This window comes from Penicillium concentricum, assembly GCF_028827145.1.
Source record: "Penicillium concentricum strain IBT 3081 chromosome Unknown utg000003l_segment0_segment0, whole genome shotgun sequence".
NCBI classification, from domain to species: Eukaryota; Fungi; Ascomycota; class Eurotiomycetes; order Eurotiales; family Aspergillaceae; genus Penicillium; species Penicillium concentricum.
The window spans coordinates 477369-492065 of NW_026622756.1; the positions used below are offsets into that span (position 1 = coordinate 477369).

General features: G+C 48.6%; 6 protein-coding genes across 6 annotated transcripts; 3 read left to right on the forward strand and 3 right to left on the reverse strand.

Moving 5' to 3' along the window:
- Window positions 1-634: 634 nt before the first annotated feature.
- On the reverse strand, window positions 635-1526 carry N7517_008037 (uncharacterized protein; the record flags this gene model as incomplete). Its single annotated transcript, XM_056725767.1, has 2 exons — window positions 635-1465; window positions 1524-1526. The coding sequence occupies 2 exons, from the start codon at window positions 1524-1526 to the stop codon at window positions 635-637; spliced, it is 834 nt and encodes a 277-aa protein (XP_056576618.1).
- A 1370-nt stretch (window positions 1527-2896) lies between these two features.
- N7517_008038 (uncharacterized protein) lies at window positions 2897-3769 on the forward strand (the record flags this gene model as incomplete). Its single annotated transcript, XM_056725768.1, has 1 exon — window positions 2897-3769. The coding sequence occupies one exon, from the start codon at window positions 2897-2899 to the stop codon at window positions 3767-3769; it is 873 nt and encodes a 290-aa protein (XP_056576619.1).
- Window positions 3770-4165: 396 nt separating this feature from the next.
- Window positions 4166-5114, reverse strand: N7517_008039 (uncharacterized protein; the record flags this gene model as incomplete). Its single annotated transcript, XM_056725769.1, has 2 exons — window positions 4166-4700; window positions 4759-5114. The coding sequence occupies 2 exons, from the start codon at window positions 5112-5114 to the stop codon at window positions 4166-4168; spliced, it is 891 nt and encodes a 296-aa protein (XP_056576620.1).
- A 397-nt stretch (window positions 5115-5511) lies between these two features.
- Window positions 5512-6870, forward strand: N7517_008040 (uncharacterized protein; the record flags this gene model as incomplete). Its single annotated transcript, XM_056725770.1, is given in 6 exon segments — window positions 5512-5737; window positions 5757-5946; window positions 5973-6235; window positions 6258-6442; window positions 6483-6624; window positions 6680-6870. Coding segments are annotated over 6 exon segments (1197 nt in total), but the record flags the coding sequence as incomplete, so codon positions are not given.
- Window positions 6871-7414: 544 nt separating this feature from the next.
- N7517_008041 (Kelch repeat protein) lies at window positions 7415-8514 on the forward strand (the record flags this gene model as incomplete). Its single annotated transcript, XM_056725771.1, has 2 exons — window positions 7415-7580; window positions 7679-8514. The coding sequence occupies 2 exons, from the start codon at window positions 7415-7417 to the stop codon at window positions 8512-8514; spliced, it is 1002 nt and encodes a 333-aa protein (XP_056576622.1).
- Window positions 8515-8958: 444 nt separating this feature from the next.
- Window positions 8959-13283, reverse strand: bud4 (uncharacterized protein; the record flags this gene model as incomplete). The annotated part of the gene is made up of 4 exons (XM_056725772.1): window positions 8959-9588; window positions 9643-10340; window positions 10394-13139; window positions 13194-13283. The coding sequence occupies 4 exons, from the start codon at window positions 13281-13283 to the stop codon at window positions 8959-8961; spliced, it is 4164 nt and encodes a 1387-aa protein (XP_056576623.1).
- Between the last annotated feature and the right edge of the window lie 1414 nt (window positions 13284-14697).

Below are 14697 nucleotides of genomic sequence, written 5' to 3' on the forward strand. Positions count from 1 at the left end.
ACGTATAACATTTCGAGGCTTTTCGTGGGATATGCGTAGGGATTAAGTGCCATTGATCGTGTGATTTTATCGAAAAGAAAAGGATCCATATATTGCGTTACCTACTTTTTGTGTAAACAAAGGCCCGCGTTGCGCGTTGCCTACCTACGTTTGAGTCGACGCCTGCAGTCGGAAAATTATAAATACCTGCTGGCCCCCAGATTTCTTCCTCTTCTTCTTTTTCCTCTCCGTCCCTGTGCACGGGCTTTACACGTATCAGTGAGGAGAAATCCGAGATCGTGGTTTTGCTAGTTGAAAAGTATCAACTGACCCCTTCAAGCGGGCTCCTGGCACGCTTGGGAATTTTTGAAACACCTTGACGCCTTGAATCCTGAAGTCTTTTCACTACTTGTTACCCATGCGGTGGCTCTTGGAGAAGAGATCCTCTTTACATAACTCTCAGTACTTGCTACCCACGGACTCTTAGAGAAGACACCCTCTTTACATGGTTCTCACTACAGTAATAAATCCAACCTTTTGGGTTATGGTCTCTCTTTGCCAGATGCGTATACAAGTTCATGAATTTATTATGGACCGAGAAAATACACATATCAACACTAGACCAGCTATATCGAGAGAGCCGTAGTCTAAGTCCCTATTTCACCAGTTCCACTCTTCCTTGGAAGAACTCCACCCGGTGGTGGAGGTCTTCGTCGATCTGCTTCTCAGATCTTTGCATGACACCTCGTGGCCCCACAAACCTTTTCATATCGACCAACGTAGCCGAGAGTTTCCGAATCCAACGCCGCAAGATCCACCTCATGGCTCGTGGTTTGGCCTCGTTGCCCAACCTGAATATCCCCAAAAATTGATCGCAATTTGCCTTCGGAACAGGACAAGTGAAGTTTCGATCGAAGGTGTCACGGATAGAGCGCCCGAAGCGAGCAGTGGACTGCTGAGCCGATAAATTTCTCGTTCCACTGGGGGAAGCGGGACTGGAGTTTATTGGCCATGTAGTGTGAAAGATATCCCCCCAAGGCGAGACGACACATTCTGTAAGCAAGGTCAAAGCCATGAGGCTGGAGCAGCGTGAAGAAAGACGTTCTCCGTCCTTAGGTATATCCCTACCACGTGTAAACCACTGTTCTTTGAGCAGGCGAGTTTCCCATTCGGCTGCCATGACCACATCGATTGTTAGGGGCTCTTCGTTGGTGCGGCGAGAATGCTCGAGCCAGGCGAGACGACGGATAATACTCGAGTAGTATTCAGCCTGACACGGTCCATCGGACTCCGAGGCTGGTCGCGTAACGCTTGTACCGAGACTGTCATTTCGGTTGATTGGGGCGGCGAGTGAGCCGGGTCCGCTGTCGTGATCATCGTGAGAAAGGTACGTCTGCTTTGAGCGTTGGATTGTCTCCGATCTTGGGAAGGGTTTGTTTTGGGGGCCGCGAAGAATTCGCTGGAACTGAAGGTTCGCCAAGTAGGTCTGATGGATGCTTTAGCCACTCCTGAATGATGTCTCAAGGACTGATAGTTGCCAGTACCATTAGCGGTATCAGTTGAGTTCATGTCCAAAGGCTCTGGTGATCCCACCTGGGAATTCTGGAGGCGCTGTCCCATCACTGTTTCTGGTTGGCTTGACAAGTTTGAGATATTCAAATGCTCTTCTTGCGCAGGCTGGTCCTCCAAATGTCCGCTCGGGAACCGAGCACCGTGGGACGAAGTAGCTCGCTTTCTAGGTCTTCACATGCGACGCAGCGGGTTATATACACAACGAAGCCCGTGCTTCACGCATCGGTCACACTCAGGCTTGGTTTGACTGCATTTAATTTTCAAGGATGCTACACCATTGCAACCTTATCGCGCCCCCCGAAGAAAGTCTCATACTCTTTGGCTTACTGGGGTCTACATTCAGTGTAGCGAGTATTGCGGGACCTCTACTTGGAGGCGCCTTTTCGCAACATGCTACTTAGTATTGGTGCTTCTACATTAACCTCTCCATCGGCGGCGTGGCTGCCTGAGTCTTGCTTTTCTTCGTCAAGGCCCCTATCTTGATGATCTGCATGGCAATTGGGCCATGGGAATTGCGCTCTTTGGGGTGACATTTTTATGTGCACTCATTCCAAAACGAGGTGACAAATTCCCTCGGCCAGGTTAGGGTGGGAAGGACGGCCAGGGTAGCATTGTTCCTATGGCCTAGTCAATTTGAACATGCTGGGGATGGCTCGGGCGAGACACCTTATTCTTATTAGGTTTGTTGAGTCTAGCGGCACTCTGCTTTGCTTCTCAAGCTTCAACAGGCTTAAGTAAATATTATGTACATAACTTTGAATGGAATACCAGAGAAAGGGTTCAAGGGGTTCATGGTTATATGCGGTGGAGTCTCCAGGACTTCGGGTTTGGTTCGGGGATAAGGTTTTGGCTTTTCCAGAGTGGAGACAAGAATTATGCATAGATCTGATATCTATGCATATAGTAGATCAGGTACAGGTACAGGAATGCTCTTGGAGTTTGAATGATCAGTTAGAGGATACTACATTTAGTCTCTACGAGCATCCCTAGAAATAATCAAGAGTTGTCCATTCGTTCTGCTTATTTTATGCATTCATATGAATCCGCCCAATGAGGCAATTACCGAGGTATCCAACCAATTCCTTTCGCCAAGTCCTTTCTAATCCCAACGGCCCCACATGTCACGAATAGATTGGCTCAACCGTTGTTATCGACCAATGTTATATCGCCTGCACCGGAATAAGTTCCATATCGGGTGTTTGGTCACCGAAGGAGATTTTCTTTTTTCATCTTTTTTTTTTCATATGGCTGGCATATAACAAGACCAGACGTAGCCAACAAAAGACTTCAACCTTTGAATTAAGACTAAATCAAGGCTATCCCCTTGCGCAGCCTAACTTCTAAAATGGCTCCACAACCGCTTCCATTCCCGGGCTTTACCCCGATATCTGATCGTGTATACCTTCGCAATGGCCACGAAAAGGCCAAGCCAGCTCCAGCCGACGAGCCAACAACAATCCTCATTTCCGGCTGGGGCGACGGCATGCCAAAACACGTTACAAAATATTCAGACGGCTACCATGAGCTCTACCCATCTGCGCGGATCATCGTGGTCCTATCGCGCACCTTCCAAGCCACCAACCAACCCGAGGAAGCCAGAATTCAAGCCATGATGCCAGTCATCGACACCGTCTTCCCGACGCCAACCGGCGACGGAAACGAAAAGGAACGTCTGCTCGTACACGCTATGTCAAATACAGGCGCCATCTTCGCCGCCGCTACCATTATCGCATATCAGCGTCGCCACGGCACAGACAAGCCATTCCCCCACCCGCTCATGGTGTTGGATTCCACGCCTGGAAGTCTGCACTTCGCCTCTCAGGTTATCAGATGGTCGCGTGCCATGGCGGTCGGCACGGCCAAATACTTCCCTTGGCCTTTCATTATGACCCATGGTATGTGGTATCTTTTCCTCTGGGCGAACTACCTGTGGGGAGTCGTGCGCGGCGCGGTGCCTTCCGGTGTGTGGGCGGATCGCATCATAAATGATAAGGCCTGTGTCACGACCGAGTCTAGCAGAGTTTACCTTTACTCCAAGGAAGATGATATCATTGGTTACAAGGATTTGGAGGAGAATGTTGCTCATGCCAAGACGTTGGGATACTCGGTTGATCTTGAGATGTTTGAGGGTTCCTCGCATGTCGGCCATATGAGACTTCATCCTGAACAATATTGGAATAAGGTTGCCAGCTCTTGGAAGCAGGCTGTGGAGAAATAAGGTGGGATTGGATATATATGTTTGTATTAATAATTTAGACCATGTTTAATAATTATATAGAGCCATTATTTCATTGTTGACATTTACATTGATACTCCCCAGTTTGCAGAAGGGTAGTTAAGCCAAGCCTCTGGGGTATTGTGGGGTGTCGATCAGACCCTGCAGCGTGGGGGTAGACGATGTATATCGGTACACTATTTGGTCTTAGGTCATACTTATTCACTCTCAATTGGGACTTTGATTCGATTTGCAAAAGGAGCGGGCAAGATATTCATAGGTAGTAATTCATCATATCATTAAATCAATAATCAGCAGTAGCATATCAATCTGGTTCTTCCAAAGCAATGCGAAACGAATATACAAGACAACAACCCAAATCCACTCTGGAGATACAATCTAGTCACGGTCATCAGGATGGAAAACCAACGCCCGCACTTCAATACTCTCTCTTCCGGCCTCATGTTCCGTTTCTGGGTTCACAAAAGCAGTATGAGGCACACGACGAGCTCTTCCATCGAGCTTAGAATCAAAGCACTTGATAAGCGTCACCAAGTCCGGAGTCTGACCATAGCGGTAGTACCACTTGATATTAGGATCCGGCTTGACAGAGTAAGTCTCGCCTTCACGGTCCGGGTATATAAGCCCGATGGGTACAAGGTCACTATCTGGGACTGAGTGTGCATCCGCCACAGCCAATGGATCCTTCAGGATAGTCTTGATCGGACGCCAGACGTTGATGATCTGGTATCGGCCCTTGAGAAGCTCGGGTGCCTCGTCTGGGAGATGGAAGGAGACTCTGTTCTTGGATGCGCTGTAGGATTGATCGATGTGCACGCGCTGTACAGGTCCGCGGAGCTGGGCACCGATGGATTTATCGGTTTGGGGTCTGCGGATGGTGTGGTCGAAGATGAAAATGCGGGAGGCACCGGTGCTATGCGGATCATTGTTAGTTTTGTTTAAAGAGATCTTGGGGGTTCAGGATTGGGTACGCGTCTTTGAGCAGCTGTTCTGTTTCCGCGTAGTATGCCGTCTTGATCTTCTCATCGTCTAGGAATTCTTTCTCTTGGCTTTCGTGATAGTAGAGCTGGAATCCATGGCTATCTAGTTTGTAGTCAAGTTCGTGGCCGCTAATGTCGTGGATAGTGGCGGCGAGAGGATACACAGGTCGGTCGTAGGTTTCTGGTCTGCCAACATACGCTGGCGCTGGGGGAGAGCCATCCTCGTTCTCTTTGAAGTAGTTGAGTGTAGTTTGGACATGGTGAGGCTTTTCGGAGACGGAGACCCCGGGCTTTTCTGAGAGCAGAGAGCCTTGGGAACTGGGAAGTTGAACAGCTGCAGATGCCATGGTGGGTTATTTAATCGAGATTAGAGCGGATAATAATCAGATTTGGGGATGATAATGGATTCTTTATATAGTTTATGTTGCGGGGTGAGTGCTATTTGTCAGATTCAGCACGCAATATTCGTTTGACATGGGAAATGCTGATAAATGCACTGTTTGGGTGAACTGGTAAGCAGCCCTGGAGTTTTTACAGTTGGAATCACATAATTAACGGTGTCATGCATATGCCATTTATAATCTCGCATTCAAAGTATTGCTATCCTATATGAAGCGATTTAGGGAGGTGATGTATTGGAGATTGTAGGGATTCGGCATATTTATTGTTGGCTAGTTCCTTTTCACTCGAGTACATACCCTCATAGCTATATGTTATATCAATGGTTTCATAGATTCCCTACAGATCCAAAAGGGACGGACGAAAACCACGGACGAAAGATATACATTTCAGGTTGATTTGCATGCTGCGATGTCATTCTACCAAGCTTTCCAGCCTCTCCGTTTCTTGCTCTTTAATTCCCTGGCATTCGCTCAAGCTCAATATCTGATGGGATTTCATGGCTTTCCAATCTTGAGCCATATCCCCGGCCTGGCCACTGAAACATCGCTCTTGGCCACTGTCACCGGGGGTCGCTCCCAAACTTCCAGTGAATGAACCCATCGAAGAAGAACGTACGCCATACTATGATCCTGCACAATTTTGTTCCGCACGTTTAGGGTGCGTTCTGAATGACCAGTATCAACTCGCAATGAAACTCGGTAATGGTAGTAACTCAACTACCTGGCTCGCTCGGGATCTAAACCAATTCGTTCTCCACAGACCCCCCACGCATCTCGAGTAGCCTCTGCTAACCCTTGCCCCAGATGGCGCTGGTTAAAAAAGAAATATGTTGCTCTCAAGACAAATATCAGTGCTCATCACTCTCGAGAAAACGTTACTCAATCTGAACTAGACATTCTAAAACACATCTCTGAAGCAAATCCTCTACACAAGGGTTGGATATTCGTTAGGCGTCCTCTCGATTCATTCACGTTAGAGCACGGTTCGGGGAGACATCTCATTCTTGTATTTGAGCCTTTGCATGAACCCCTCTGGATATACCGGAAAAGGTTTGTCGGTGACAGAAGTGTTAAAATAATGGATCCCAGATCTGAAATCAGACAATATAATGATCAAAGTTGAGGATCCATCTATTTTGTCAGAATCGGCTAGAGATGAGCACGAACATACTCTACCGCAGAAGACTTGCCCAGATGGTCGCAGAATATATCGAGCACCAGAGGTTATTCTGGGTGCAGGCTATTCGTACAGTGTCGATATCTGGGGCTTAGGGGTCATGATATGTTTAGAATTATATCATTACCATATAAAAGCTATTCGAGGAGGCTGATCACCTCGAAATTCAAGAATATGATGAGCTTAACCATCTTGGCCATATCTCTGCATTGTTAGGTCTACCTCCGAAGGAACTTCTAGACAAAGGAACAAGAACTGATCTCTTTTCCAAATTCGATAGTGAGTATATTATTGTCTTGTATGGTTTCGCAGGTTCGCTGACTCAATTCAATAGGACAATTCAAAGGCACGACTATTCCACCATCAAACTTCAACTTTGAAGATTCACTAAATCACATACAAAATGAGGATAAGAGGATGTTCATTGAGTTTGTACAAAGAATGATAAAATGGAACCCAGAAGAACGAAATACGGCAAAGGAACTACTCCAGGATCCATGGCTTTATGCGGACTTTGAAGATTGAAATGGCTGTACGATGAGACTGGGAATTTCTGGGTTGCCGGCAATCGCCGTCGCCGTAACATTTGCCGAGCCAACTCTATTAGAAAGATATTTGTAATATATAAAGCCTTCTGTCGTGGGGTCTTCTAGTCTTTTTTTCTGGGAAAGGAACCGACTGTGTACGGAGTATTTTAGCGATTGGCCGTGAGAATTCTAAATAGTCATTGCAACTTAGTTCTGTACAGATCTAGGATTGAGCTTTTTCTTTGTCGTTTTATTTTTGTATATCACCTCATTGTCAGCAAGTCGTGACACGCGTTAAATGTGAATTTACAAAGTCGACAACGAAGATGTTCAAGGCCCAGCATGGGCTCATAACCACCAAGGTCCTCTCCTCAACAAAGTCAGAGCATAGCCTCAATCATCCAATCATTCAACAAAGCGAGGGCCAATGAGACGACCTTGAATTGAAAGCAGCATCCTCAAAGTATTGACCTAAGCACGTATAAGACCCCTACAGTCCCCACGTTTTCCAACATCAAAGCGCTCATTATAATTCCATCACCATGGCAGTCATTCGAGCAAGATGGACCAAGATTGTCGAGGCGGAGATCCTACAGCGATCCTCTCAAGTAGTCTCCGTCATTGACAAACAGATCTACATCTTTGGCGGGGAGTTGCGGCCGCGTGAACCCAGAGACAATAACATCCACATTGTTTCACTTGGAAATGGTGAGTTTCTCTACATGCTCACAAGCAATATCAGACTTACTTGAGAGAACAAAATTCTCAAAACCGATACCAGCACATCCAACTAACCTATCCCATAGCCGCAACGCTATCCACCAAGCCACCCGCCGACCAATCCCCCTCACCACGAGTAGGAACCGCGTCAGCAACCCTCAATGGCAAAATCTACCTATTCTCCGGACGAGGCGGCATAGCAATGTCACCAGTAGAAGAAAGCGGCGGAATGTGGGAATTCAACCCTAGCACCGACAAATGGTCACTCCTAGCACCATCCTCACCAACCCCAACATCAATCCCAGCAGCCCGTAGCTACCACTGCACAGCCAGCGACGGCAAAGACACCGTCTTCATCCACGCAGGCTGTCCAGAGAAGGGCCGTCTATCCGATCTGTGGGCGTTCAGTGTATCCCAGAAGAAATGGACAGAGCTTGCTCCTGCGCCAGATCCCCCGCGCGGTGGAACGTCTATTGCGTTTGCCCAGGGCAGATTGTATCGGATGAATGGGTTTGATGGGGAGCGGGAGCAGGGCGGTAGAGTAGATGTTTATGAGCCTGGAGCTAATCTGTGGAGCTCGCACTCGTTTGTTTCAGATGGTGTGAGTGGGCCATCGCCGCGGAGTGTGGCGGCCTTATTTCCTGTTGTTTTTTCTAGTCGTCTGTACTTGATTACCCTGTTTGGTGAGCGGGATCCCAGTTCATTGGGACATGAGGGTGCGGGAAAGATGTTGGGTGATGTGTGGTTGTTTGATGTTGAGAGCAAGTTATGGACAAAGGTTGAGGCTCAGGGAGATGGGCGTCCTAATCCACGAGGTTGGTTTGATGGGGACGTCCTTGATGCTGGTAGTATTGTGGTTCATGGGGGACTGGGAGAATCAAATAATCGACTGGGTGACCTTTGGACTCTCGAGTTTTTCTAAGCTATTGAATAATTTGGGGTCTTAAGGGAATCCGGGATCTTTCAACATCGACAAATATGAAATTTTAGCAGAGTTATTGGGAAGAAGAGAAAGAAGCAATGGAAAAAAAAATTCGAAAGGAAAACGTTTGTGCTATGAGGTCTTGAATCGTACAGTTGCCATATTCCCCCTTCCGCTCGCAAGAAAAGATTTGACAGAAAAAGGAAAAGTCAGTAAGACGAGTTGCACCATACACCAACACCATGAGGGAAAGTCCTGCAAAAGGAAATGAACAAAAACCAAGCGGGCATCGCAAAACGAAAAACAAAACTCAGAATAAAAATTCAGTAGGAGACCTCCGAGAGACAAATAAAAAAGAGTAGTTATTGTGACAACTGGCATCATGGACAGAAGAAGTGAAGGGTGATCTGTGCTTGAGGAATCTGCTGATGTTCAGAGTGTTGCCTAGAACATGAGAGAGCGGGTCTTCTGTCGACGCGCCTCGACACTACCCATCTCGGGTTGAGAATAGGTGTGCTTGTGTCGAGGACGAGGGGATTGAGGCGCCGGCGCCCCAGATCCAGCAGAAGATGGAGGTGGTCCCACCATGGCACTGTTTCGGTTCCGAACAGGAGATGGGACCCTGGCAGGTGGTGTGGGAATCCCGCTAGGTGGACGACGAGGAGCAGTATCATTGCTGGTTTTCATGCTCCGCTCACGCTTGAGGACAAGGTCAGCCCAGGGCTTGAGTGCACCATTGCCGGAGGTAGAGCCCTTTCCAACAGCTTCAGACATGACTCGAAGCCAGCCCTCCTTATCTGCGGGGCTGTCCGCGTAAAAGTCAATCACTTCACCATTACCAAAGCGGATGCGGAATCCCTCCTCAACAAACATATAGCCGTCTTCTTCTTCGGCAAAGGCAGACTTGCGGCGAGAACCACTCTTCGTGCTAGTCTCCTTCTGGAGCAGAGAGGACCGATCGTCAATGAGCTTGGAGGCCTTGGCTAGGTTGATTGTAGCACGAGGTTGGCGTGTTGTTTCGTGGAAGGCCGTTAACTTGGATCCCTGAAGCTTGAAGAAGCGACGGCGCCAGTACTATTGTAATTTATTAGCTTTGTAGCGGCGACAGAAGAGTTTATAAGCACTTACTGGACAATCTCCACCCTGCTGGGAAAGGAATCCTTCCCAGGAGCGAGCTGCAACACTCTCTGCATCACGCATTTCGCGAATGCAGGCATTCATGCTCTTTGGCATGTCGTCATCCTTGCTACCCTTGGGCTTAGGCACAAAGAGCAGTTGCACTTCCAATTTTCCAATCTTGTAAGGTGGTCGGCGCTGAGTATTGATGCTAGTCGCACTCTTCTTGCTCTTGACGCTACTCATTTGTTCCTCGACTGCCCATTCGTTGAAGCAAGCAACATCAACAATGTGAGGACGGCCAAAGGCCTGCTGCTCGTGGTCGCTCAAAGCCACATATGCGCGGCCAAAGCTACCGTCGCGTGCAACCAAGTTTCGAAGCCGTTCGTAGACAGGGGCATTGACATCCTTGGCCTTCTGTTCCTGTGACTGCATTTGTTGCTTTATGTCAAGCTCCTTGCGCCGACGTGGGGATGCAAACACACGGCTGAGGGCCGACGCCTTCTGACGTGATGGGGATGAAGCGGGTTCTTGGGTTTGGAACTTGCTCTCGTCAATCTTCATCTGCAAGGTCAACTGGAACTCGAGGTCATTCTGGACAATGAGTTCAAACTCCTGTCCAATAGGAGCGGACTTGCCCATCTCCAACCAGGAGGTGGTAACACAGTGCAGTCCGTTATCCAAAGTCAGTGCAAAGTATGACCGTTCACCTAAAATCTGATTAGTAACAGTAAATGCATTCGGTCGTGTGATAGGGTCTTACCACGTGGGAGAGGAAGGTCACAATATTTGAGGCCTACGACCTTCACAAACAAACGCCCGCGCTCTTCGCCATCTTCGAACGATTCGGGGATGGCTGGCTCATTCTCTTCAATGGCCGCGGGGGCTTCCTGAACATTGCTGGGCTGTCCAGGGAGAGGTGGGACTCCACCTGCACCCGGGACGGGCTTTTTCTTCGGGATACCGGTGGCGGGCTTAATACTTGGGCGGCGCGCTGAACCATTCCAAGGGACTGTAGTCCAAGTCTGCTGGCTAGGTTTGCGTGGAGAAGACCCAGCAGAACGTGTACCGCGCGGGTCTGGGGCAGTCTGCTCGGAAGAAGGCACGGCTTCTTCTTCGTTACGGCTGCTGGCAATGATAACTTTGGTGTTCTGTCTCATGAGATATCCTCTCTGTTTGTGGGTAGGAGAGTTAGCGGGGTCTGCACTAATTCCTAGGGTCGTAGGATCCTTTGATGCTATTGCCTGGGAAGGCGGCAAAGAACCAGGGGTTTGGGAAAGGGCTAGGTGAAACGCAACCTTTTGGGATTCAATAACACGATCGAACTCCTTGTCCAATCCAAAGCCGAGGCTTTCTTCCTGAATACTGAAAGGAATGTCAAGCTTCAAACAACTGCTTTGTCGCTGGGCAAGATCCGTGGGCAACGCCAACTTCGGTGGCAAGTCAATTTGGTTATGTTCACGATCCGACGGGTTTGACTCATTGGAAATCTGCTTGGTCAATGAGGGGACGGGTGGAACGTGTTGGCCACTGATCTGACGGCGGGTTGCAGCCATGGACTGCATATCCGCAGGTGTCAGTGAGGGTCGGGTCTTGAGACCAGCACCAGGAGCTCGAATTGTGGCGATAGGTTCGGGAACAGACTCGTCGGATGAGCTCTCATCATGCTCCGGCCCCTGGTCTTCCTCTCTTTCTTCTTCATCTTCGTCTTCGCCATCGTCGTTCTCGATCGGGTGACGAATGACGGAGTCAGGAGTAGAGGGCTCGGAATCTTGGTCTTGCTGCATCTCAGGGGTAATAGGGCGTGCAAGAGACTGACGGATAGACGTCATATCGAAGGACTCCTCTTGGGGGGCATTCGGCTGTTTGTATTCCTGGCCACCCTCTTTTGGCTGTGCAGGCTTTTCGGCGTCGGTCGGGGTTTCAGCATTAGGGGTAGTCTGTTCAGATTCCTGTTTGTGGCTACCATTTCCAGCGTGTTCAAGCTCGGCGGCTTCAGCAGCAGAGCGTAGCGAGTAATTGCTGTCCTCGTCGTACTTGGCCCGCTGGTCACGGGACGACAAGCTATTGTCTGACATGTTCTGATAATAATCCGTGATAGAGTAAAGGTCTTCATCGTGCTCCTCCTGTTTAATTATTACACTGGAGGAATCATCGTCGTCGGTTTCCATGGATGGAATGGGAACATCAGGGTCATAATGGTCATAACGTTGGGGGCTGGAAGCAATTTGGGATCCATCGGAGCTGTCATCCTCATAATTGTCACCCTTGCGAATTCCTCGCAAGATTGAGTCCCGAGAAATGCGAGGCGGAGAAAAGAAGTTCTCTTTGGCCTCGTCATCTGTGTGTGTATCATCTGTTGAGGCGAGGTTTTCATCTGCTCTAGGAAGCTCCAAGGGTTCCTCAATGTTTTGCATGTGGTCGTCATGTATCTCATCATCATCTCGTTCCTGCAGCCTCATGAGACGGAGTCTCTCCTCTAGTGATACAGCGCCAGGGATATCAGACTTTGTATACGAGGCAGGAGCCGGGGGTGCAGGAAGCACACGCTGGCCTGCGCTACCGAGCTCAAAAGCAGCAGCGAGCTTACCAGCCGAGGATGGACGCGCACCTGAAATGCGATTGACCGATGGCAAAGGTGGGAGGGGACGTCGCTCGCCATTTGAGTCCAAGGACTCGACGCGCGTGTGCTGAGCAGATCCCCCTTCACGTGAGATAGGTCGGTCCTCGATACTCTCTTCGTCAACGTCTTCGATAAAGGGCTCGCCATCACTGTTTGTGCTGGGGCTCATGAAACGCCAGTCTTCAGGCAACACGACAGGGGTCTTCTCGATATCTTCCAGCGAGGCGTCAAAGCTATCATCACGCTCGATGGATGACTCGGCCTCAAAACTAAGATCACCCTCTTCCTCAGACTCATAGCTGTTCTCCCGTGACTCAGATGCAACCGATGAAAGATCCGGGGTTGTCATTTCATATTCATTGATTTGAGGAGGCGCGTGGTCAAATGTAACACTCTTCGCATGCCGATGCCCAGTGCTGCCATACTCAGACCAAATATCATTCTGAGGGTCAAATCCCTTGCCGTACCGGCTGCCTTTGGACAGCGAGGACTTGCTTGGCGATGTTTGGTCTTTGCTCGGGGATGACGGCCGAGAAGTCGGGGTGGTATCTTCATCGAATTGAGACTTGGCAACATTCATTTGACTGTCCCGTTGCGGGGTCCTCTCCGATGCCAAAGGTCTATGAGGGAAAACCACTGAAGCTGGGTCATACTCTTGGCTACCTTCGAGGAACATGCTGTGATTTTTGACCTTGGACACGCGTTTCAAATTTTCGAGCGAGGGGCGCTTTGCAGGGAAATAACACCCCTCTGGATCATATGGCGCTTTATTCTCGGCTCCCTTGGAAAATGGCGATGGAGAGTCGCGACCTTTCCAGAAGAGGCGCGGGGAGGCATTGTTATTCAGAGACGAGACATCGTATGCAGGCGATTCGCCATGCGGCATCTGCTACTCTTGTTAGCACGTTTGATCACATGCAAAATGTCGTGTTGACAGTACCTTAGTAGCTTGGTTCCAGCTAGGCGAATTGCGCCTCTGGGCCATGGGGCTCACTTCGGAGAGTGGCCGCTGACCAGATCCGCTACCCATGCTGACGTTGGGTTTGCTGGGGACTCCGGATACGAAAGATGCAATCGTAATAAAAGACCAAGAAAGTATGTCTGTGATGTGTCAGTGCTTGCTCATCCAGTCCTGATCGGCGGGTGGGTTCGCGGCTGATGACAAAGGACACAAGGCGACGCAGAGATCAGATATCATACCTTTCTTAATAACCAGGAGTCTTGTGGAAGAAGTTTACCAGCGAGTCCTGAGGCATTCGGTGTAAATGCGTAAATGTCGTGTCGATCGTGGCGAGAATGTTGCGTCAAAGGGCGGAGGCACCAAAACAAACCCAAGTTGGGTGTCCGGGGGTCAAACCAAGGTAAAAAAAAACAAAAGGGTTAGAGGGATAACGAAGGGATACGAATGCCGACTGTCAAGGAAGGCTAGCAGGGAAGAGGAACAGAAACAAAGAGAGAGATTATGAAGAAGAACAGAAACAACGAAACTTGATATGTCTCTCCCATGGATTCAAGTGGATTGTTACCCCAAGCAAGAAACTGTTGCTACGGGAGTCGTCATGGCAACGGCGGCCTTCGATTGTTTCAGGCCGTGACCTTGCGTCAGCTGCCTATGATCGGCGCTAATCTATAAGTGGAATAGCTTCGTGGATCTTCAATATCAACATGCACCTACCACCTCTTCAATGTATGTATGTATTACCCATCCAGTACCTAAATATAGCACAAGAGACCTCGAATATTGGTATCCGAGTTTCTTAGTCCAATTATCGTTTCAAGTATATGCCGAATAAATGCCGAGTACAGCTAGGGACTCTGCCTACATTGTGCAATATAAGAATCAAAGCAGACAAAAACTCCCAATTTCCAACTTTTTAGCATGATACATAACACCCAAACATGCCTAGCAAGATGATAAAATCCACGGAAAGAGGAAATTGGGACAAAAGCCACGACAGGCCACCTCGTTATCGACTCATCTTGTTTCAACCAGACCACTCCGTCTTCCAACTCCATACTCATCTTCAGAAATTGAATACATCAGCTCTACGTGAAGCAAGGCCTTGCGTGAGTTTGCTCTTTATTCCTCTAAGTATCCACTCAGGAATATGAATAGATCCCACACCAAATGGAGAAGATGTATAGTAATCTACCTTGAACTATGTAGTTTTGACTCTTGAAACAAACGGTCACACAAATTTAAAGAAGAGACAATAAGATCATCAATTGCGGAATATCTGCCTGAGGCACCAAAGTTCCTGACAAGAGCACAGCTGAGTCATCATCTTAGTCACCTGATCTTGTACGTGTCAAAGTTTATGATCTGCGCTAGTCCGAGATAGGAATAGCGTCTATCGCGAAAAAAACATCTGAACCTGTTCTGGCCTCTTCTCTTCGATCATTCCGTGTTTCCAAATTTTGCGCATCTTATCGCATTTAATTAG